The sequence below is a fragment of the Pezoporus occidentalis genome, unplaced genomic scaffold (assembly GCF_034315485.1).
Source record: "Pezoporus occidentalis ecotype Australia unplaced genomic scaffold, CSIRO_AGI_Poc_V1 ctg19, whole genome shotgun sequence".
Classification (NCBI taxonomy): domain Eukaryota; kingdom Metazoa; phylum Chordata; class Aves; order Psittaciformes; family Psittacidae; genus Pezoporus; species Pezoporus occidentalis.
Genome location: NW_026913748.1, coordinates 6,375,933 through 6,401,040, shown reverse-complemented (window position 1 = coordinate 6,401,040; position 25,108 = coordinate 6,375,933). Strand labels below are relative to the sequence as shown.

The 25,108-nt window shown below is 38.8% G+C and overlaps 1 protein-coding gene across 2 annotated transcripts in view; it reads left to right on the top strand.

The window, feature by feature from the left end:
• The window catches only part of KDM5A (lysine demethylase 5A), a 49,834-nt gene that overhangs the window by 12,723 nt on the left and 12,003 nt on the right, over positions 1 to 25,108 (top strand). For both annotated transcript variants that reach the window (XM_062616577.1, XM_062616578.1), the window contains 16 exons: positions 206 to 294; positions 2,939 to 3,097; positions 5,463 to 5,582; positions 6,653 to 6,811; positions 8,332 to 8,513; positions 10,238 to 10,400; positions 11,240 to 11,359; positions 12,423 to 12,617; positions 12,733 to 12,914; positions 13,196 to 13,320; positions 13,590 to 13,740; positions 17,021 to 17,138; positions 20,351 to 20,706; positions 21,185 to 21,323; positions 22,259 to 22,438; positions 23,891 to 24,052. In XM_062616577.1, the coding sequence (XP_062472561.1) occupies positions 206 to 294; positions 2,939 to 3,097; positions 5,463 to 5,582; positions 6,653 to 6,811; positions 8,332 to 8,513; positions 10,238 to 10,400; positions 11,240 to 11,359; positions 12,423 to 12,617; positions 12,733 to 12,914; positions 13,196 to 13,320; positions 13,590 to 13,740; positions 17,021 to 17,138; positions 20,351 to 20,706; positions 21,185 to 21,323; positions 22,259 to 22,438; positions 23,891 to 24,052 (2,600 nt within the window). The remainder of the gene's footprint in view (positions 1 to 205; positions 295 to 2,938; positions 3,098 to 5,462; positions 5,583 to 6,652; positions 6,812 to 8,331; positions 8,514 to 10,237; positions 10,401 to 11,239; positions 11,360 to 12,422; positions 12,618 to 12,732; positions 12,915 to 13,195; positions 13,321 to 13,589; positions 13,741 to 17,020; positions 17,139 to 20,350; positions 20,707 to 21,184; positions 21,324 to 22,258; positions 22,439 to 23,890; positions 24,053 to 25,108) is intronic.

Genomic DNA, 25,108 nt, shown 5'->3' with positions numbered 1-25,108 from the left:
GATGATCTGTGAGGATAAGCAAAATGTGTTTTCCTAATCCCTGTTGATTTTAGATTGGCCAGGTACAACAAGGCAGTATTGCTTTCTTTGGACTGTCAGGTAGTTTCTGATATGAAAGGCATGGTACCAGGCTGTGTGTGTGTGTTGATTTTGCAAGTGTATCTTGATGTGATACTAATAAAATTTAACTTTATTTTGCTTTAAGATGAGGTGACGCGGAGGCGCAAAGGAACCAGATCAGAAGCATTTGGAATGCAGATGAGGCAACGCAAAGGAACTCTTTCTGTCAACTTCGTGAGTTTGATTCCTTTGTTGTGATTTCTGAAGAGAAATGAATTGATTTACTAAGATTTATTTCTAATTCTGATACATCCCACCCCCAGATAGATGAATCTGTTGACAGTAGAGCAGATCATACTGTTACAGGAAGAACCAATAGTATAATCTATGCTCTGGGTTTCTGTTTTAATCTTTTGGACAGGAAGGATGTTGCAACATGAAGGTGCTTGTTGATCATGGGTTTGAGGGCTTGCTTTGCCACACACTTCTTGCATGCCTTCGGTAGCTTACTTTCTATGAGCTCCCCTTTGTAGAACAATTATAATGCTGCTTCTCTTCCTTAAAAGATATTTTGAGGTGCTCCAGTACTTCAGGAATTTGGATTTCAGCAATTCCAGCTTTCATGTCTTCTCTGGTTTGTTTTTAAACTAGTCATCCATGCAAAAGAAACCCTTAAGGGGAAAGAATTAAATGTCTCTGATGCCTGACCATGGAAAAGTATAGTTGTCCTTAATGTATTTCATAACACATGACTTTCTGTTTTCAAGTCATATGTATGCAACCATGAATGAAGATGCATGCCTTGAAAATTAGGCTCTTCACTAATAATTCAGCTCTTTTTTTCTCAGCCTGAGAACACTTACAAGAGTTTATTTTAGATTTCAATCATAGAATAGAAAGCCAAGACAACCAAAAGTCTCTAGGAATCATATTTTCATATGTGGAAATACTTCTTGAAGGGAAAACATAAGGGAGAACCTGTATGTTTAAAAAAACCAGATCATTGTGCTGTTGCAGCTAAGTTAGAGTGCGTGACAGGAATTTTAATTGTGCTACTACTCTGAGTATATGGAGTTCCTAGGCTGTGTGTTGGGACCATTTTGTTAAGTATGCTTTAAAGTATTTTGTCTTGTCTCTGTTTCTTGTAGAAAACTGTTTATTTACTTTTCCCACATTCATTTATTTTTTTGTGAAATGCTGACTGTGAAATAAAATATACCTTTTTCTTTTTATCCCCTCTCCACTTGATACATATAGTTATATATCATCATAGAATTGCTCTGTTTTGTGATGTGGTTGGGAGGCTTACTTGTGGTTATTGTGTGATCACTGATCTGCTTTTGTGACTATATTTTGATGCAGTCTTTGTAATTGACAAATCATCAGTTAGTCTAATGTAAAAATTGCATATGTTAATATGAATTTGAAGAGAGAATGTATTATCAGTGGTAAGTAACTAATGAGTATCATAGAATAGACTCCTCTTACAATTGCCATTTTTAATGCATTTTTAATTTTGGGGAGAGAACCTGGAAAATGTACGTTAAGATACTCTTCCTCCATTCTATATACTTGCAACAAAAGCAACTAGGTTGGTGTTTTAGACATGATACGCCATGAGGATGAGTGTGTGATTTTTTTTTTTTTTTTTTAAATATTTTTTAAAGGGAAAAGTGATAAAACTGCATTATTTCTTAAAATTATATCTTGGGATACTTGAGCAATGTCCTTCAGAAATATATTATTGCATAGCTAGGAAATTGCATTCGTAACTAGGCTGGGTAACTAATGTGGCGTTTCACATCAAGTATTTAACACTACTGTGTTAACCTAATCAGATTAAAAGCATATGGTTTTATGACCTCTTGACGAAAAAAACATAACCCCAAAGCAACTCCACTGCTTCTGGTGTTATTTTGAGCTACGTGAAGCAAATAAGCATAGCCTGAGTCGCCCACTATTCCCTGATGGAATAGTAGCAGAATTTGGAGCAAGTGTTATTAATGAAGTTCATGTTGTAGTAAAAATTTATACAGAAGATAATTTTTTCAGCTGTGATACAGTAATACAAGGTTTATTCATTTAGACTGTTACAGATCTTCAGTACTATGTTTAATTAAAAGTCCTTTGAACAATACAGGAAGCAATAGCAAAGAAAATCTGAAACTTGTTGGTAGGGTTTTCTCTTTGGTCCTTGAGACTATTTCCCAGTCAGTGTTATTGAGAGATTATTGGACAGACACCTGCAAAAATTGTTTGCTATTGTATTGGGATTAATTTTTTCTTCTTATCACTTGGAGTTTTTAGCCTTCATTTTAGAGAAAATAAGAAAGAATTTGGTACCATTATGTGGAGGTTTCCTTCCTTTCCCCTTGGATTTGTAGATTGAACTCTCTGGGTTTTTTTTCTCTGTTCTTTTCCATTGCAGAGGTGATCATTGTCCATCACTGGAAGTGATGACATGTATGTGTCTTAAAAATGTTTTGGAGATTATCCTCAGCCATGTACTCTTTGTAAGGATGTAGTTTTCTATGACATGGGCCCAATGGGAGGGAGTTCTAAAAACTGTAACCTACTCTTTTTTGAATAACATAAATGACATGCTACTTTGAGTAATAAAAAAAAACAATTATCCAATTGAACTGGATAGTTACTTTGCAGCACCCGAAGTCTCCCTGTCCCCATGTATTGCTGCTTTGTGAAATTGAAGCATAATTGTTAATTTTCAGTGATTCTCAAAAAAAAAGAGGAGACTCCATTGATGTTCATGTATCGAACTTCAGGATTACGTCTTTTGTTCCTTAGTGTAAGGAAGGCAGGACCTGGATGAGGAAAGTTTTTGTAACCTTTTGTTTTCTTTTCTGTTTTTTCTCCACAGGTTGATCTGTATGTTTGCTTATTCTGTGGCAGAGGAAATAATGAGGACAAACTGCTACTGTGTGATGGATGTGATGACAGCTATCACACTTTTTGCTTGATTCCTCCTCTACCTGATGTACCCAAGGGTGACTGGAGGTGTCCAAAGTGTGTTGCTGAGGTACAGTTCAAGAACTGTTCAAGCTTTGTGTGTATACTTGTGTTCCTGGAAAGATCAGAAGAGCAGTTCAGCTCAGTGCCATTCCATCTGGGTAGAAGCCATAGTTTTGTTTGGCATATTGTCAAGATGAGCTGTGCATCTCCAGAGGTTCTTGGTTGGTGAGCCATAAGGAGAAAGAAAGTTTTCTTCTGGAGCTTGAATGTAACCTTTGTTTATTATACGGCTATGTGACAGCTAAAACTTTGGCCTTTGTGTGCTAAGAGGTGAAACTCAATTTGATAAGCCGGTAGTGGGAAATCAGGTTGAGAAGTAGGGTGGTGATAGATGTTTCAGCATAGCAATGAGACATTTTGAAAACTCTGAAAGTATGCAATTTGATCATAACGGACATTTGATTATTGGCAAGTCATTGTGATGGTGTTCAGAATAGTGGGTAGTAGAAAGTGAAGGAACTAATTTAAAAATTGTAGCTATTTTAGTTTTGGTTTAGACAAAAAAAGGAACTGAGGCTCCAAAAGTGGGAACTAGTTGAATTTAATTGTTAAAAAACGAGGAGCTACCAACTTCCAAGAAATGAGTGATCAAAAGCTTGAAGGCATCAAACATCATTTGATTGCCTTAATTTTGCAAGCTCAGGAAATGGGTAGATGTATAATTCAAAGGAAAAAAGCTTACTGTTTCTAAAGCTGTAATTTTGTGACTAAACTTTTTAGATGGTGTTTTTACAAAAGGAACAGTTGCACACACGTGTGTATGCCCATTTTCCCCCACATCCTCCACACTCTTCCCAGCTGTTGGTTTCTGCTGTTTTCTGTATGGTGGTGTATGAATAAATAGCTGTGCAGCCACATAATGAGGTGCATCAGCTTGCTGCTTTCTAACTTCACCAAGAGAGGCTAGGGTGTCACATGAACTTGGGCAAATGCTGTTGTGAGAGAGGTGGAAATACATAGTTACAGCCAAGGGAAAAGATGCAACTAACCCTTTTCGGCTGCTGCTCAGAGAGTGGATTAAGCTGCTTTTTTATTGCTCCCTTAAGAAAGCACAATGAAGGAGTATTAGCAAACTACAGCAATCCAGTGTGGAGATAATTTAGAGGATATAGGAGTAAATATAGTGACTGCAGTGGTTTAAGAATGTGGACACTTGCAAGAAATTTCTCTACTACTATTGCTAATAAAACCAGGGCTGCATTGTTCCCAAGAAAAAATGCGCACATAGGAATAAAATCGGGAAAGTTAGTGGCAAATAAATTATTACTAGAAAATGATACAAGAAGTACTAGAAAAACTTTGGAAATTCATTGAAAGCAGAAGGAAGAAGGGAAACAACATAGTTAAATTATGTAATGGAGAGTAAACAGCAGCAGAAAGATGTTTGAAATTCAGTAGCACTTTTTGCATCAGTTTTTGCTTTAAATGTTAATGTACACAGATGCTAAATGTAATGTTAATGGCACGGTGCTGGAACAGAAGCTAGGAAGAATAGGGTAAGGGATCTTTATTCAGGTCAACATTGTTAGGCAGTGCGTACAGGTGTAGATTCCCTTTTGCAGCCACCATTGAAGAACTGCTTTGATAAACATAGGGCATAGTCTAGGGATACTTCCTCTTGAAGAAAGAGAAACTGCTGATCTCCTGAATTCCTTTCCAGACCTTTCAGTTTGTTTATGACTGAACAGCTGGCTATCAGATAGTTCTATTTCATGTTTGTGTTCAAATATATTTTGTATATAAAAATTGTGTCAGATACAAAGAGTCTGAAAAGGATGCTGTAGAAATGGGTGGGGAGATGAGCTGTAATGTGGACTAATATTTTTTGTGCTCTTGGGGTAATGGGATTAGAACAGTGGAAGACTTGGAGGTTTTCTGTCAGATGGACCATGTCTGCTGTTAGCTGTGTTGCATTGTTTTAATTTCCTTGTTCCTCTTCTGTGTACTTCCACAGCGCCAAATCCGTTAACGATTTGCTGCCTTGGTAAGACTGAAGCACATTCAGGGTTTCTTCCTGTGCAGTTACTCCACAGGTGCTTGAATCCAGTGTGTCTAAGAATTGTTTTATGGCTAAGCATCTTGTGTTCTGTCTTACTTTGTGGCTGGCAGCAGTAGGTGACAAAACTTAAGTTTTGGACAGGAAAGCAGGAGTGTGTAACACTGGGGCTTATCACTTTAGATTAGCTTCTGTATAATTAATCCTGTTCTGTTTCCGTTGTGGTAGGACTTCCTGTGCTGAGAAAAACACTCAAAACTGATAGCTTATTGTGTTTGGTAAGGACTCAGATGGACACTAGATTTTTTTTTGCTAAAAAATGTAACTGTATCATAATCTGCTGCAGGGAACAACGTTTTCATGTTCTCTCTCCCAGGAATGCAACAAACCCCGTGAAGCCTTTGGATTTGAACAAGCTGTCAGGGAATATACTCTCCAGAGCTTTGGTGAAATGGCTGATAACTTCAAGTCTGATTATTTCAACATGCCAGTCCATGTGAGTTTCAACTTTTTGCTGTGATTCCTTGTAGGGGAAAAAGAGTGTTCAGCTGATCCTGGATTTTTGCTTTTTTTTTAAAGAGGCACCATAAGTTTCAAACATGTAAACAAATCATTTAGCTTTCTGGCATCTGGTCTCATTTCAACTTCATTTCACCCTTTTCTTGTGATGTATAGATAAGTTATTGCTTGTTAGGGTAAACCTTATTGGCCATGCTGTGTTCTTGCCCTTTTTGAATCATTGAACCAATTATCTTGTTCTTGTTTGGCAAAGGGGTCTTTCTTCTGCCCTTCCTATGGCTTTTGTCTTGGTTTAGTTTGTTCAGAGGATAAATCATTGTTTTCCTCCCTGTTACACTGTTTTCTTGTAGGCAATTCAATAGGCTGAGTCTGTCTGATAATAATGGTTTGTTTTTTTTGTCCTGCATCTCAGCAGCATTTTTAAAACTAGTGTTTCTGCTTTGGCACGCTTCCATGAATCCGCTGTTCTGTAGACTGCATGCAGCACCAAGCTCCTCCTCTTAGGGTTCTTTGGTAATTTATGGGCATACTTCCTAAAGCTTCTACTTTTTGAAGGTTTGCAGTTCATGATACAACTTTGGAAAGCAGAGCAAAATGAGGAGCAAAGCTTATTTTACAAATACACTTTATAAACGCATATAAGGGAATTGTAATGAGCTATATGAAGATTACCCTGTTGAACACAGTTCTTTATCTGAATTTCCTTACTGTTAGAAGTTCTGGTCATTAACTTCTGAAATAGTTTGGAATTTTCATGCTTTCATTTGCTGCTTGGCTGCTGCTGGCTGTCTCCTTCTCCCCTTTTTAGCTGTACTTCTGGTAAACCCATCTTTTGGTCTTTTTATTCATGCCATCTCTTAATGTGTGGCATCCTATTGCTGTTACATTGCAGCCACTACTAAGGATTACAGACCAAACCCTATGACTTTGAAGAGGTGGAGGGTAGAGAGGGAGTGGCTGTGGGATTCATGGGGGATTTATTGCATGAATGACAACTTTTATGTTGGGTCTTATCTGTGCATGGCCTAACATCTTTTCTGCTTTTAGATGGTTCCCACCGAGCTTGTAGAAAAAGAATTCTGGCGATTGGTGAGCAGCATAGAAGAAGATGTCATTGTGGAATATGGGGCTGATATCTCATCCAAGGACTTTGGAAGTGGCTTCCCAGTGAAGGATGGCCGACGAAAGCTGATGCCAGAGGAGGAGGTAAGGAACAGGATATGTAAACTGACCCCATTCTTTGCTCTGCATAAGATTTCACAGTAAGAATTCAGGTCAGAAATCAGTGTGGATTTTTTTTTTTTTTCTCACGAAGAAGCTGCTTAAGACTTTTGCATGCACTTAACATTCCATTTGAGCACGGCATTAATCTGGTATCTTAAGTTCTTTTCCAGATCTGGTTGCAGACAGCTAAGCTGCTTTTTGTGATTTAAATCACACCTGGTTTGTATCACTTAGTCTCAACAGGCAAAATGTGCAAGTTGTTACATTATGTCTGAGTATGAGGGAGCTGATAAGGTTCTTTTTTTTTCTTGTTCCAAACCCTTTTGTTGCAGACTTAGCTACAGATACATAATGCTAACCTCCTTAGGAGGTTCATAATAGGTAAACCAGAAATACGGGATTTAGCTTGTTTCTCTGACCATGCATACTGTAAGAATGAAAAGATGTAAATACAGCATTCTATTATAGAAAACTTTATGAAGAACATTTGGTAAGTATATTATCAATCTTTCCCTCAGATCTTACTTTAGCATATCAATTTTCTGGCTGCTTATATGTTTAAATTCAGGCAAAATGAGAGTAAAGGTGTGATTTCATCATTACATGACCCAAAACCAATTTATACTGATCACTGGAAGAGTTAATCCTGCTCACTGTTGTCTTCCTACCCGAACCTTTGTTGGCTATGCAGGGGTTGTGTAGCTGCTCAGTGAGTCAGAACTGCTTGCTGATCTATTTGGATGAAAATATATTTTCTAGCCAGATCACTTAAGTAATCTGACTTGCTGCATTGTCTTTATAGTGTCAGAGCAAAGGAAATGGCAGGGAGGTGTGGCAGACCTGAGGGTGTGACCGGTCTGCTTTCAGGAGGTAGACTAATGTTAAAAATAGTAGTGAGCTTTTAAGGCAGTCTGTTTGATTTCTAATTTTTTGTACAAATTGTGTGTATTTGAAGGTGAAGGTGGGATTGCTTGACTCTAGTGATGCTGTCTTCCCAGAAATGAGAGTGTAGGAATCTCTCCTCTTGAGAAACTTTTTGAAGTAATATATAAAGATCATCAAGATAAACTGCAGTGCAGTAAAGCAGGTCTTAAAAAAGCTGGAATAATAACATAAGATTCACTGTGCTGTTTACAGTCTGAAGTTATTCAATTTTACTGAGGGATTTCAGTCTTTTCTCATTCTCCTAGTAGTGCTGGTATTTTGTTCCACCATAAAAGCATGGAACCTATAAACTTGAAGGAGGGGAACCAAAGCCTAAGTGTATAAGCCTTGATCCAAAGAATATATATGTTAAAATTCTAGGACTGGACTTAAATCTTGGTCTTGATAAATTGCTGATTAAGGTATCTCAGGAATTATTTCTTAGTTTTGATGCTTCATTACTGCAGAATATTACCCACTCTCTACTGTCAAAATGCATAAGCTGATCTTTTCCTTTTGTAAGTTGGTGTCCTTTTGTACTTCTGATTTGTTTAGTATTTTGTCCTTTTTTTTGGCAGGATTATGCACTCTCTGGTTGGAACTTGAATAACATGCCAATTCTAGAACAATCAGTCCTTGCTCACATCAATGCAGATATCTCTGGCATGAAGGTACCTTGGCTGTATGTAGGGATGTGCTTCTCCTCATTTTGCTGGCATATTGAAGATCATTGGAGCTATTCCATCAACTACCTGCATTGGTATGGAGTCTCCTTTGTGTATTTACGTTATGCTGCCCTGTTTGCCCTTAGTAAATGTGTAGTTTTACTTGAAAGTGCCTATGCATGCTGGTGACATTTAACCAAAAATCTAAATGGGATGAGCAGTCCATATTCTCAGGTTAATTAAAAGTGAATACAGATACTATTCTAAGCCCTTCAGTGTTTTTCATCAACTGATTAAATATTCTGTGTTGCCAAAAATCCAGTATCACTGCTTTACAGGCTCACATCTTTTCTAAGGAAGCTTTTGGTTTTGAACTAAGTTACAGTTCACTGGTTCGTGATTTAAAGTTGGTGTGCCCCTATGTTGGAAATGGAGGCTGCTGCCTAATGGCTTACACAGGCATCAGAGCTGACAGTTCAGCAGCAGATCTGTGCATACACAAAAATACTATTCAAGAGAAGAGAAATTTTAGAGTCTTTTAGAACGATCCTAGAAGTGTTCTGGTGTTCAGCTTTGGTGTTTGAAAAGAAGAGTTGTGACAGATTAACTTATTTCCATTAAAGTCTTCCCAGTCATGAGGCTCAGTCACAGTGGATGGATCGGGGCGAAAGAAGGGGGAAGCTGTCGAAAGCACCCCTTTAGAATAGAAGGCTTGCTGTACATCTTGTAAGGATGAGTTGATAGCCTTATTCTGTGATTGCACACTTCTGGAGAAGCATGTTTGCTATTAAAATCTAGTATGCGCTTCAGGGGGGAATTAGTTTTGTTTTTAAGCTCAGTTATTGTTCTCAGCATGTTATCAACCAGATCAGTATGTAAGGGGCTGGTGTCAGCTGGTGAATTCCAGCAGCCCAGATGAGTAGAAACCTACTACTAACTGTGTCCTACCAGCAGGTGTCACTGAAGCCTGTAGGAACCGCAGAAAATGCTGTCTTGTCTAACTTTGGGATGGTTGGCGACAAGGTCATTCATATGGTTAAATAGTGCTGTGTAAGTGATTTCAGATATTTCAGCAGACTACTGCTTATACTTAATAAAATAAAAAAAAAACAGCACCTCAGCACTATAGAGACAAGATGGAGTCTTAACCAAAATAAAGTGTAATGAGGGACTGAAATAATACGTAGTCAAGTAATTTTCTGTTTAGTTTTTATCTTGTTCATCTTTTTCTTCTGTCGTACTTAACTAACTCATATTATTAGGAATTTTTTATCCTAAGAGTCCAGTGAACCACTGGTTTTCAGTAACTGGTTATGTATATTAGAAGGATTGCTTATATTTTATTGTACTCTGATGTTTTATTTTTTTCCACTCCTGCTTAGCTGGTGTACTATTCCACTATTCTATGGTTTCAGGAATATGACTACTCGAGGCCTAATTGAGTGAGTGGAGGAGTATCATGATCTCTTTTTCTCTTAAACATTACCTGTGAATTAAACTTACTTTCTTTTTCCTAAAGGAAAATTATAGTCTATTTTATCCAATTAGAACATCATAAATGACAATTATCATCCACATACAGCTTGTAATGGCAAATCTGGTGCCAAGTATGTTGAGAACTGTGTTGCAGTTTGATTTTTCAGATAAGAATAATACATCCTGAAGAAGGCTGTTGTTGATTAAAGATATCTTTGTGTCTCTGTGCAAAATATATGGCTTGTGTGGACAGTGCGGCCAGGTTTGAGGTCTCTTCTGCAGTTGGGTGGCAGCATTACTTTTAAGTAATGGGTTTATTATTTATTTGTTGTTTTTTTGTTAGGGGAGAACCAAAGACGTGGTATGGCGTGCCCTCTCATGCAGCAGAGCAGCTAGAAGATGTGATGAAGGAATTGGCTCCTGAGCTATTTGAGTCTCAGCCTGACCTCCTGCATCAGCTGGTCACTATTATGAACCCCAATGTGCTGATGGAACATGGTGTACCAGTGAGTAGCACATGAGCATTTTTTACATAAGTACTTCTATGCGCTCTGTTTTTCATCCTGTTTCACATTAGTGTAACAGTGGTTTGGCATAACTGAGGAATTTCCATGGTGGACATTAACATGTTCAGCTCATTAGTTCTGTGGTGTTTTTTTAAAACGGTTTTCTAGTATCTTCCCTAGACTTACCATGAAATTTAAGTTACCTTAAATCAGAAGTGACTGTCAGGCTTCTTATATAAAATACCGTACAGAACAAGTGTAAATTGTGTTACATTTATTTTTTTTTAATTAAAAAGCCTCAGCCTGCCATAGCAGCAAGTTTGTAGAGCACTTTTCATCTTTTTATGTTAAAATACTTGGTTTATGTTCAGAAGAAATCTCAGCATTACAAAATGCTTTTTTGACCAAACATAATTAACTGCAGACTTTAAGCAGCAGTCACTATCATTTCCTTTTGTCTCAGTATAAATTTCTTCCCTGGCAAATACCCCAAGAAAACAAACCATAAACTGTTTCCAGCTTTTGCACTTTTTCCAGAAGCTTTTGCACTTTGTGGTACAATGGATTAAATGATGATAGAGAGACATCCCTTTTGGGATTCATAAGGAGAATTTTTAACTGTTGGCATATATATTCAGCTTTTTTGAGTAAGACTATTGAGGATTGACTTTAAGAAGACAGAACCAATCCTCACCACTGCTGGGGTAGTTACATTCCATGTGATTTCTATAGAAGTAGTGTTCAAATGTCTTGTAATTATGTGTTTTTAACTCTGTTGCAAGTTTCATACCTTTTTCCTGTTTTTTTTTTTTTTTCCCCTTTATTCTCACTTGTATTAGGTATACAGGACCAATCAGTGCGCTGGCGAGTTTGTTGTGACCTTTCCTCGTGCCTATCACTCTGGATTTAACCAGGGATACAACTTTGCTGAAGCTGTGAACTTCTGCACTGCTGACTGGGTCTGTTCTGTTTGTATGTGTTTGCTATGTCTTGCTAGGTGGCCTTAGCAAGGAAGAATTAATTAGCTGAAGAGTAGTCTTTTAAGTCACATAATATGTTCTATATTAATAGTTCCTGGTACAACAGTTAACAACTGATGTTTCTGTTACACAAAATAATTTGATGAGCACATAATTTTAAGCAGTTTCAAACTGAAACTTTGGTATATGGTCTTCCTTTTTAAGTATTGGTCTAATGAAAAAGTGACATTTGCAATACCTTCAGCTAGTATTTGTGATGCCTAATGCCTCTTTCTGAATTTGATACATATTAACATACTGTCATGAACAGCTGTTGTCATTTGAACGTTGGAGTAGGCATACTTTTTGCTTCTTTGTGCCAGCTCATTGCACCTTTTAATCATGTGCTTATTCTAATATCCATGCTTACACCACAGCATGGCTTGTGTGGATTCTTTAGTAAGTGGTCAAAAGTGTGTTCTGTTACTCTCCAGGGTTTACAGTTGGAGATTATGATCTCATCTGTAGTTTATCTATGTCTACCTTCTTTTTTGTTACCTGCATGTAGGAACTTTTATCTTTAATCAGAGAATGGTATTCATTTGTCAGAAAAATTGTCTGCAAGATTAACAGTGTGTCAGTGTTCTTTTGCTTTAAAAGACACAAAATCAGTGATAACCGATTTTGGTTAATTCAAGTCATCTAGTTAAATGTCCGTGTCCAAGCACAGTAATAGCTGGAGGACAATGCATTCATCTTAAGGTAGAACAGATGACTTCTTTTTGATGCCAGTTTCCTTCCATTGGAAGTAAAAAGGGCTTAGGACAACTCTTAAACTTGTGTTTGAAAGTTGGGCGTGTTACGTTGTCAGATACCCCCACAGTACAGATATCTCTTTGTCCTCATCTGTGACATGACTTAAGGTGGTTATAACTGGGTCTGTCCCATAAGATAAACTCTCTTGGTCTCAGTCTTTCCCAGGATTTGTCGAAGGAAAGTGGAAGCCAAGAGATCATCTTGAAGCTGCTTTTCCCAGAATGACAGATGTAATTTTTTTCTGTAGCTTCCCATTGGACGTCAGTGTGTGAGTCATTACCGAAGGCTGGGACGTCACTGTGTCTTCTCCCATGAAGAGCTAATCTTCAAGATGGCTGCAGATCCAGAGTGCTTGGATGTTGGGCTGGCTGCCATGGTTTGTAAGGAGATGACTCTGATGATAGAGGAAGAGACACGATTAAGAGAGTCTGTTGTACAGATGGTGAGTAATGAAAGACAACTCTTATTCTGCTTGCAAAAGAACTTTTGCTTCCCCACCCACCCTCCGGCCTGGATTAGAGAATTTTAGCAAGTGTCCTATTTATTTTTTTTTTAAGGGGGTGTTGATGTCTGAAGAAGAGGTGTTTGAACTGGTTCCAGATGATGAGCGTCAGTGCACAGCTTGCAGAACCACGTGCTTCTTGTCAGCTCTTACATGTTCCTGTAATCCTGAGCGTCTGGTGTGCTTATACCATCCATCTGATTTATGTCCATGTCCCATGCAGCAGAAGTGTCTAAGGTACACAGGATATTTTTTTTCTCCTCTGCTTTTCTACCATATCCAATAGTTTGCTGGAGATCAGTGACCAAATACAGCCTTTGGCCATACTTCTGTCTACTTTTTTAAGAAATATTTGTATCCTTTGCTGTTTCTTGGTTCCCAGGCAGCCGGTATTATACATGTTCTGTCTTTGTTGCCTTGTTGTAGCTGGAAAAACTCAATATAAGCACTATCCTTTTTTTTTTTTTTTTTGTATGGGCCATTAATACCTTTTCTGTATTTTCTTCCTGTATCTCCAGGTACCGGTACCCACTAGAAGACCTTCCTTCTCTACTGTATGGGGTGAAAGTTAGAGCACAGTCTTATGACACATGGGTCAGTAGAGTTACAGAGGCTCTGTCTGCAAATCTCAACCACAAGAAAGGTCAGACTTCTGTCATTTGTAGTAGGATGTCCTGAAACTCCTACATTTGTTTTGTGTTCTCATTTAATGAAACACTGTGTATTGTTTAGTGGGAAAAAGAAAATGAGTGTATTGTTTAGTGGAAAAAAAGAAATCAGCCAATCTGAGTGTAATGCAACTCATCATTCTGCATTTAAGGTTGATCTAGCCTTTGCAACCTTGATTGAAGGCATTTGAAGCAGTCTGAAGTATTTTTTGTTTTACATGCAAATTATGTGCTGTTATTACAGATGTGATTGAGCTGAGAGTAATGTTGGAGGATGCTGAAGACAGGAAATATCCAGAGAATGATCTTTTCCGCAGGCTCAGAGATGCTGTGAAAGAAGCAGAGACCTGTGCTTCAGTAGCACAGCTGCTTCTGAGCAAAAAGCAAAAACACAGGTAGGACAGGCATTTTTTCAGCAGTTCCTGGCTTTCTTTTTTGCTGCTTGTTTGGCCCTGGAAATGTAAGAATCCTGAGACCTCACTGCCTTCTAACTTCTTTCAGCATTTCCTGTCCTTAGTGCTGTGACTCATTGAGAGGTAGGGGAGACAGGTACAGTGACACAAAGGGCCAAAAAAATGGACTTGCTTGGAATGTGTTAAACCTACTGTTTTCAGCTGACTCATGTACTGAAATGTGAAGTCTCTTGGTGAAGCTGTGTGTCTGATCACTCATCAGGTATTTCTCTGAATGTGTGGGAAAACTGTAAGGAAAGACAACTAGAGGGAAAAACATAATGACAGTGAGTCTTGATATTGAATCACAGAATGTTTAGGGTTGGTAAGGACCCAAAACATCATCTAGTTCCAGCCCCCCCTGCCGTGGGCAGGGACACCTCACACTAGACCAGGTTGCTCCAAGGCCTGTCCAACCTGGCCTTGAGCCCTGCCAGGGACGGGGCAGCCACAGTTTCTCTGGGCAACCTGTGCCAGTGCCTCACAGTAAAGAACTTCTTCCTAATATCTAATCTAAATCTGCCTCCTGTCACTTTAAAGCCATTCCCCATTGTCCTGTCACTACTTGCTCTTGTGAGTCTTTGTGTTTTACGTAGCAGGGCTAAGAACATAGCTTAAAGGAATGGAAAGCAAATCTGTTAAAACACTGGATTGCAAAGCAAAATGTTTGAAAAGAATGAAGTACCAATTATGGTGGTTGAGGTCAGAACAGTTCTGTCTTCTGGTACATTATTTCTCAAAGATACTTATAATTTTACCAGCCATTCTGAAGTTGCAGTATGTGTTGTAATGATGGTGGATTTACTGCAAGATGAAAAGGAAAGGTGTCTTGCCAGCATTGACTGAAACAGAAGGATCTTGGGAAGCAGTGCAGAGAGCAGGAACAGTCCATAGTTTGAGCCAGTCTTTTTCTTCTTGGGAAGGACCATGGGAAGCAGTGATAACGTGGCTGAAAAATAGTGGCTTGCCTCAGTGACTTCTGCCAGTTTAGACTCACTTAGTTCTATTTCCAGCCTTGCCTGTGACTGCCTCAGTGACACTCAGCAATCTGCTGGATGTGTCCCCTTGCTCTGCTCTCATGAGCCTTCAGCGGTGTGTTCTTCCTTCTCTCCTGTGAATTCTGTGCACTGAATAAAAGTCCCGTAGAATCATTTGATCAGGTGATCGTAACTTTTGTGCCAGCAGTTGTGCGGTAAACTTATGGCTTGCATTTTCTCTTACTGTAAGATTTGGCTTTGCAGTTGGTTGGGGTTTTTTGCATGTGTAGCTTTTGTGTATAACTTAAGACTTTTCCAGGAAGGGAATAAAAATTAAATACTTTGTTAATTGCAATACACACATTTACTACCCAGAATGTAACATGTTACAGTTCCTTGAATATGAATACTGAAATATTAGTTACACCACAGATGGAAGTATAACACCTGATGAAATTGAAAAGCTCTGTTATAAAATAGAGATGCATTTTTGCTGTATATGAAGGGGAAGGAAGGCTGTCCTGTTTGGCTTTTATTGCTTGTAGGGGCCCACTACCACAGAGGTAGCTTAGAACTGTGGTCTTGGTGAGGAAAGCAGTGCTGCAGAGGTTGCATTGCCCTTTTCTTAGTGAAGTTTAATTATTTTGGTAGCTCCCAGGTGTTCCTGGACTGTTACTGCTTCCTCCTCCTGCTGCTGTTGGAGTGTGTCAGCCTTCTCTCAAAAGACTTGCCTTCAGTTAATTATTTGCTGGATTTCCAGCACTATCCCAAGAAACACAAGGGGTAGGAAGATTTGACAGCTTTCAGTGGTGTGTCCGATGTAAAGCTGAAAGAATTCCATGGAGAAAAAGAAAAGGACTCAGATGTGTATTTCAGGGCTGTTGTATGCTAAATAGTTACAAAATTGAGGTTTGAGACATTTTTGAAGCCTTTTTGATGAACAGTGTTAGGGAATTTAAATATAGAGGTCATGTTCAGCTGCTTCTTTTATGTTTATGTTCATGTTTAATACATAGAGAAGGATCACATTTACACAAAGGATAAGGCTGTTAAAAAGGCAAATTAAAAATGAGTGTTCAAACAAAACAGTTTGGCAGAGACTAAAGCAGCAATAAACATGGTCAAATGTAGCAAAAGAAAATCTATCCTTTATACATCTGATTATATATAAACCTGAAAAATAGGTAATGTGTAGCTGTGAATATGTGTTCAATATTCCAAGCCTCTATCTCTCCCTGCTGTTGAAAGTTGTGAGTTTCCATAGGCAGGGTTAGTTGCATCTCTTTGTGCAGCATCTCATGCAGTGTGCTGTGCCATCTCCTGTGGCAGTCTGTGGTTGGACTAGGGACAGAATGACACTGCCATGTTTCAGAGAGGGTGCCTTCCGGCAGGTCCAGTGCAGCCACCATTCCTTCTCACTGTTGTAGCAAGTCAAAGTCCCCAGTATTCTTCCCTCCCCAAGTTTTTGATAGAGTGTAATTATGTTTGATTATTAATCTGAAATGTTACTTCTACAGCTACATTTAAGTCTGTAGGTTGAAAGTTTTTTTTGTTTTATGTTCCTATAGTAATAAAATGTAGATTCATTACCAGGCAACAACTCTTCAGTGTTTAAAATCTGGCTTGCTTGTGTAGTTGTTATGCCTGCCGGTGATACGTATACCAAGTGTTTAATTTGTGTAGCGTGTCACTTTTAAGTCTTACTGCATTCAGTGGGCTTGTTATACTTGCCTCGTGATATTTAATGGAAATGTCTTTGCAGAATGTGTCCTACTTAATAGCCTTCTTCTGTTGCAAGGCCAGTTTCAGCAGTTTACTGGCTACAAGAGAGTAAGATACAGAAAATAAGACTTCTTTTCAGAGCTTGCTGCTGTTACATACCTCAGACTTCTTGTCAGTGCCTGCCATGGCAGTCAACCTCTTGAGCTACTTAAAGAAGGCTTTTTGGGACTATGTTCTCTTGCCTCTTTAGAACAAACTCCATTTGAAAGTCATCTAGACAATCGCACCTTGGAAGAGCAGGGTGGATTCTCTTGAAGATGTGTAGAGGTCGTATATTAAAATTAGTTTTCAAGATTTTGGGATTCTTTTGGAGTTTGGGGTTTTTTGAGTTCTGAAGTGATACAATTATTTTTTTTTTTTTTAGCATCTTGGGAATCTTGATAGCTTTCTGTCACTGGGAGTAAATTCGGGGATCATCATCTTTCCTCTCACCTAGTGTTGTCTAATTACGTCTTTTCATACAGCCGACAGAGCCAAGATAGTGGAAGGACAAGGACCAAGCTAACCATGGAGGAGCTTAAAGCATTCGTACAGCAGTTATTTAGCTTGCCCTGTGTTATTAGCCAGGCTCGACAAGTAAAGGTAAGTTTGCATCTGCTTCTCAGGTAATGTCATGCTGTCTATTTGTTTCTGGTTTTGTGGTATGGGTTTTTTTTGTTTGTTTGAAACATAATATCACCTGTTGTAAAGGATGAAAGCCTTTTTCATTAAGGATCAGTCCTGCACTGGCAGAGATGGATTGAATGGGGTGTTTTATTTCCAGCTTCTAATATAAAGCAAGTAGCTGCTTTGCAATAATGTCTGTAGCCTCAAGACGGGAAGTAAAAGACTCTGGATAAATCTAGCTCAGTGTCTTCCTGCTTTACTGGGTAATCTTGCTGTTGTCATGTTTTTTGCTGATGCCATGTTGCCCCTCATAATATCCATAATGGAATGGTAATATATATTTCATGCTCATTTGCAAGCATATCTTTTTAAGCGGGCAGCAATGACATTTGTACATTTATGCTAGTGTAGCCTTAACAGCTTAATATGTGGGGCTCAATTTGGTAGCCTGAGCATGGATATCTATGAGGTTCTCTGTAAGGTATTCCATCTAGCATCCAATGCCATTCTGGAAGAATGCCTTAGCTCTTGTGTAGCAGTCTAGGACAGCGTGGGGTATTGCTCATGGTGGTCAGCTTTAGGCAAACAAACAGAGCATGCTACATGACTATGCATGTGCTTTTCCAGGTGCCTGTTGCAATGGGCATTTGTCAGATGGGGTGGTCTTGCTGTAGCTAAAGCAAGATAAAAGATCCATCCTCTGTGCTTGTGGCTGTACAAGTGGCCCAGTTTTATCTCTCTGAACCAGTTACTCTTAATCCAGCATCATTAATGCTGTCTGTAGTTGTGGAATTTTCAGTATATGTTGGTTTTTTTTTCTGAAGATTACACTGGTGTGCTTCTTTATGGGAGAGGGAAAGCAGTGCCACATTGGCAATTGTTCTGTAAATACTCCTCTGCCTTACTTTCCAAGTTATAGTCCTCTTAATCTGTATGCATGGCCTGCATTTCTTATCCTTCCTATATATCTTTGCACCTGTCTTTGAATGAATCTAGCCCTAGACTAGTCCAGATCAAACTGATTCCTCTGGCTGCTATTATCGTTTGTCACTCTGGCAGTCTGTATCATAGCAAGTGTTTTCAACAGCAGTCTTAATTTGTTTGTGTCACTGATGATGAAATGTTAAATGGTGTTTCACCTGCTAACTAACTTCTAGAAAACTCCTTCAAGAAATATCCTTAAAGATTTTTCACTTTGAGAAATGGCTCTTGAGATGTATGCATTAACCATTTATTAATGCACATGTTCTGTTGATACAGATTTAAGAAAAATATTTAATAGTGCTAGATTGAGAGCCTAAAATTCTAAATATTAACATGTGTGCAGCTACCATTTTATATCAATAAATGTACAGTTTGAAAATCAGTCTTGTTTGAGAAGACCTCTTTTCCATGTTTATTAGCATTAGTTACATCCTTCTTCATTCATGAATCCTGTATTAGCTTTTCCATGGTAGTTCAGTGTTGGTATCATGGATAAACTTTATTTTGGACTTTCTTGTCTCTATGATATTGGTATGTTGTTGCTGAAAACCAGTACCTTCAAAAAGTATAGGACTCCAGGATGCAGAGTTTTCAGGCCTGTTGACACTGATCTTTATCCTTCAAAGATGTTCTTTATTATGTTTCCCAGGAGCTAATAGAGTGGAAAGTATATTATCATCCTCATATGGTAGGATGATTTAGTACACTTCTTTCCACATGCAAACCAGGAATATTTACTAATACTTATTCATGAAATTTTATCATCAATTGTTAATAGACCTATAAGATTGTTCTCAAAGGAGGTTTTATGTTTCTAATGTATTTAAAACCTGCTTCTAATTAAGACATAATTTGGAGATGACAGAGCTGTGGGCATACAATAAACTTAATAATTTTATTTGTATTTTGTCTAAATATTTTCTCCCAACTACTCTTTCTTCCCCCTGCCCTCAGCCTTAAGAAACTGGATCTGTGTCAAGTACTCTGTGCATGTGTGTGTTCTTGAAGCTTCAACATAATCACTAGCCAATAAAATAAATATTACCATTTTACTGGTTACAAACTATAGACTTATAGTTCCTGAATGAATTTAGATAATGATCATTTATGATAAGCACTTGCTAACTTTCCGCATGGCATTTGAATGCAATTATCCTTCATAATAAATTGCAAAATAATTGTCATGTTGGATCATGAGTATTTTCTAACACAAAAGGGATTATAATTATTAAACTGTAATAATTCACTGTTGTCACTATGAAGCATTCAGCATATGTTCCCTAAATCAAGATCTTTATCATGTGGATCTTGTTCTTTTTTGTAAATGCCTTCTGATTCCAGGCAGTCATGAAAAGCAGTATCAGACAAAAAGGGCAGCAAGCTAAGGGTTAGGCAATGCAGTTTTTGCTCCTCATTGTGCCATCAATTTGCTATCAGAAATAGCTATCTTTTTGTAAGACTCAGGAGTGAATCAATTGAGTAAAATGGTTGAATGTCCTCGAATGAATCTCCTGCAGAGATTCTTTCTTGTCTGTTTGCCATCTTTGATTTTTTTCATTGCAGTGCCAAAACATGAGGATAAGGACAACTGCAGCAGTGCAGTTGGATTTCTGTGAAACGCTCTCCTTTCATTAGAGGATTTTGCATTCCCATTTCTTTCCTCTGTACAGTAAACTGTGATGTGTTAAACTGGTGGGCCTGCTTTAGTAATTTCAAAACTGACTGTCATTATTCTAATGATCTTTTGATATTCATGTCCTTTTACAACTCTGGCTTGTTTTTTCTCCTCAGCATGTTTTGCTCTTTGTGCATTACCATCATTACTGTAATGTCTTTTGACACCAGGTTGAAAGGAATGTTTTCCCCCACTGTTTTAAAATTAATGTTGACCTTGCAGTGCTTAATGTTCTGTTTTGTTGGGAGCTGCAGTAAGTTGCAGTTGTACTATTTTAGGTACAGACTTTGATGCAGCTCATATGCCCAGTGAATGAGACATTAGGCCACTGAATGAGTTTAGATGGTCTGTTACTTAATGTGTCAGACTTGATGGCTTGTGACAATGGGCTGGCATTGTGTATAGAAGCTCTGACTGATTATGTGATGATCACATATGAATTCATAGCTGACTGATCCCTCAGTCAACTTTCCCCTTTGATTCTGTGGGCGTTTTTTTCCTAATTGATTTGTACTATATGTTACTTCAGAATCTGCTTGATGATGTGGAAGAGTTTCATGAACGTGCTCAAGAAGCTATGATGGATGAGATTCCAGACTCTTCCAAGCTGCAGGAGTTGATAGACATGGGCTCTGGCCTTTATGTAGAACTTCCTGAACTGCCAAGGCTGAAGCAAGAACTGCAGCAGGCACGGTGGCTGGATGAGGTGAGATCCACCCTCTTGGACCCCCAGAGGGTCACCCTAGATGTGATGAAGAAGCTGATTGACTCAGGTGTGGGCTTGGCACCACACCATGCTGTAGAGAAAGCCATGGCTGAGCTGCAGGAGCTGCTTACAGTCTCAGAGAGGTGGGAGGAGAAGGCCAAGGTCTGCCTGCAGGCAAGGTGAGTGTTCCTTTACAAATTTTCTTCTTATAGGTCACACACTTCCGGGATTCTCAGCCTCTTTTGAGGAATGTGGTGAAAACTAGGGGCTTTGAAGCTGTAGTGTACGGGCTTTTTACCTAACAGCAGTTTGGTTGCTCAGAGTTGGATTTGAGGTTATTGATGAGTTGCAGAAAGATTGATTGCCTGTCATGCTGCAGGAGGCTGTGATTGTTGCTGCTGCCTTTGCTGTTCATCCCCCTTGACAGAAAGCACTGAGTGTGCTGCACAGTACTGCTTCCTCAGTGTTACAGTTTGAGTCCATCAGCTTTTCTCATCTTTCCTATTCTTTGGTAACTAGCAGTGCCCTCCAAGAGTAGAGCCATGGTATCTTACACTGCAGTGTAGTGATGAAGTTGCATCACCAGCCTGTCACATTTATGGCTGTAGTTATCTGTCATTTTGAGAGAAGGCTGGAATTGAGTTTTTCTTACTCTAGACCACGCCAAAGTATGATGGCTCTGGAGGGCATCGTGAATGAAGCAAGGAACATCCCTGCTTTCCTGCCCAATGTGCTGGCACTGAAAGAAGCCCTGCAGCGGGCTAGAGACTGGACAGCCAAAGTGGAGGCCATTCAGGTAGGGGTTACAGCAGGGTCTGGAATCTTCTGCTTGCATCCTTTTATTTAGACATATTCTTTATTCTAGTTCCTCTACCCACAAAGGTGACCTTAAGGGAAGCCGTGCTATAGCTGTTAATACGTGCTTAGCAGAGCTCATGTGCTTGAATTTCTTTTTGTGCTGCTGTTTCCCCATTGGTTATCCAATTTCTGTTTCCCTTCCTTTTATGCATTTCATGGGGGATGTAAAAGCTGGCAAATTCATTATGATAAAAATGTAACTTCCAAATGGTCTTTGGTATTGAAACTCTTTCGCACGCTGTCACTGTAAGCACTTAGCTGCAGCAGCAGATGTTATGGTCGCAGGTGTTTGGTTTTGGAGCTGGCTGTGGGAAGTTTTGATTTTTCTCCCCAAAATGGTGTGTAAGATTTAATGGCACTGATGACCAAAATTTTCGATCTGGAATAGACGAAGTTATGCTACTGTTAGTTAAGTAGCCTCCTCGTCTACTGGTCTACTGACAGAACTTGATCCAAAAAGGACATGGTTTCTGTGATATTTCTAGACATTGATATCTGGACTGCACCTGCTGTTTTTACATCAGTTATTTGTTGGGAACTGAAGTGAGAATCCCAATTGATTTCACATCAGCCCCTGTAGAACTCTTGGATATAGTAGCTTGCTGTTAAGCAGACAGCATTTAAGACAACTACATAGTAATGGAATGTTGTCTTACTCCCTAAGCCAGCTAGCCATGTCAGAATGACTAAAAATAAAACCTCTGAGAGAAGGTTTTTTTAAATAACAGTAAGATTGAAATATTGCCCTCCTTCCCATTACTTTCCTATGGAACTCTATTTTACTCAGTTACAACGTAGTGTATGTCTTGAAATTAAGCTGGCCACTGATATAGTGGTGGAATCACTGGCTTAGAAAAATTTCTTTTACCCCAGAATGTGAGCAATTATGCCTACCTGGAGCAACTGGAGAGCTTGTCTGCCAAAGGCCGCCCAATACCAGTGCGTCTTGATGCCCTGCCACAGCTGGAGTCACAGGTAGCTGCAGCTCGTGCCTGGAGAGAGCGCACAGGAAGGACCTTCCTGAAGAAGAACTCAAGCTACAGTCTGTTACAGGTGAGCAACAGACACTTACGTGTCAGCCTTTAGAGACTGGTCTTGATGGCCCTCTGTGGTCTGGAGGGAACAGCTTGTTCAATTAGAGTAGGTTACAGCTCCTGTTGAGACCAGGATATAGTAAGAAATTTCAGCTGTTCTCAGGTGAAAAGAATGAAAAAGGCAAAAAGTCTGTGTTTCGCTAGTTTTGTTTTATGTGTAGACAACCTCAGCTGTTACTTTTAAAGAAACAGATTAAAACTCTCCTTTTTTGGGAGGGAATAAAAAGAATTTATCTTCTTGTGTAATTGTAGAAATATAAGCCTGAAATTGACATAGAAGCTGTCTTTAATTGATGAATGTTTAAACTTGTTTGGCTGCTTAAATTCTAAGAAAATAGATTAGATATAAGCTGTTTAACTATAAGAAAAATTAAGCCAGCCGCTGCTTATTTAACTTCAATGAATGTAGTTACTGTCTTTGTTTTTAAAAAAATCATTCATGTGTTTGAGTATTTATTGTATCTACTTGACAGGCTTCCCTTTTAGACAGAAAACCGTTCCAGTTCTTTCAGTGCTTTCTTGTAGGCTGCATTTTTCATACTTTTTATCTTGTTGCTATTCTTTGTAGTTTGTCTTCACTTTCAGTGTGGTGTCCAAAACCAGGCAGAATCCTCTTGCTATGGTTTCCCTAGTGCCATGTGAAGTACAATAATTACATCTTGTCTCCAAGGGGATACTGCTGTTTAATGTTTTCCAATGGGATCTGCCCCTACTGTTACATCACACTGATTTCTGTTCAGTTTATGAACTCTAGGTCCAAATTTCTTTCTTTGTATTTATTTTTCTGCCTAACTGGTTACTTAATATATTCTGGTTTTGCATTTGACTGTTGTCTCACTTGTATCAATTTGCGCATTTCCTCTACTGAGTTCAGTTTGCTGGATTTTATATTTAATTATGCTTTCCAGCTAATTAAGGTGACTTAAAATGTAATTCTTATCCATAAAAGTGCTTTGCAGCCTCTCATATTTTGATATTAAAAGGAGTATAGCACTTTTTAAAATTTCTTTTCAGCCACCAGATTAGTATATATGAAATCATGGCAGATCTTTAAGACTTGCAGTTGAGGAAGGTGCTTGAAGTGAATGTGTAAACTACTGATACCTAATTGCATACAGTATTTCAGTTAGCTATGTGTGTGGTAGCTTAATCTGAAAAGATTTTGTAATTCCAGTGCTTTCGAGTTGACCTGCCACATCACTGTCCAGATGTATGAAATACTTATATCTTCTTCGTAGCACTGACAGGTATCAAAGGTGTTAGATTGCTGAATATTTTTTGCCCTCTGACATTGTTGTTATTTCTTTATCAGATGTTCTCACATGTCCCTGACATCGTAACATTATAGATGAGAACTTTTTGTTCTTGGCATCCTTGGCTTTGACAGTGTAAGTTTTCTTCATGCTTACAGGTTCTGAGCCCTCGGACTGATATTGGTGTTTATGGGAGCAGTAAAAATAGGCGGAAGAGGGCAAAGGAGTTGATGGAGAAGGAAAAGGAGAAAGATCTTGACTTGGAATCCCTAAGTGAACTGGAGGATGGGCTGGAGGAGGCCAGGGACACTGCGGCTGTGGTGAGGAATAATGAAAGATAGTGTCTTCTGATATGTGGGTTTAACTTGTCTCTGATCTGTGTAGATGTCATACGGAGGAACTGATAAATGAATCTCACTTAAAGAAGTATCTGATATGATGTTTGACACAAGTTGAACTGTATTCTTTAATTGCAGTAAAGATAGAGGAAAGCACCGTTCAGAGTATAAGTGCTGGTATTTAATACATATTTGGTTATGTGTAAGACTTAAAATGTTTGGGTTAATAACTGTGGCTGCTCATCTAATATTACTAACATTTATTGAAACCCCATCAGAATAATGTGGAATGAGGTGCTGCTTTACCTTGAACAGTACCAAAACACATTTGGTTAGGTCGATTACAAGGGCAGCTTGTAAATGCTTGGTCATAGAAACTAGGCTGGAGGGGGATGTTATATTTGATTCCTCCTTGTCGGGAGGGTATTGATGCAGTTTATCAGAAGAATTTGCTGTCCTTTCTCCAGGAACAAAGAAAATATAGGGAGGCTCATTAATGTGATTTATATGTAGTCTATTTTAACTTATGTTGTGGTTTAAGCCCAGCTGTGGGGTCAGAAGGGTTGATATAACAGATCTGACCAGAGTGTAAAATTTGTTATAAACACTCATTGTTTTGGATTAATAGTCACTCATCACAGTGTTGATTTATTTGCTGTCAGAGTTGTTGCCCTTGGTCTCACACTTTCTGTATGGCACACCTTGCTTGCAGCCAATATTTGGTGTCTTAGTGTTGATTGGCTTTGAGGCCTGGGCTCACGTTCTGGTGAGCAAATGGCTGCGTGGCGCTGAGTTACTGGCTGGTTTTAAACCATAACATCTTAGTATGCTTTGTTATAGTTACTTGAATGGAAAGGTTGAGGATATTCAAATTGCTTCAGGAGATACGTGGTCACTCAGGTGCTCCTGGTGCTGAATCAACATTGAAACAATGCTCACCTGCATTGTGTCAGCAGAAGGACTTGGAGTAATGAGTAACTGAGGAGGAGGTATTTTAGCTAATGTTTTCATTAGATCACACAATTCCTAGATTTTGGG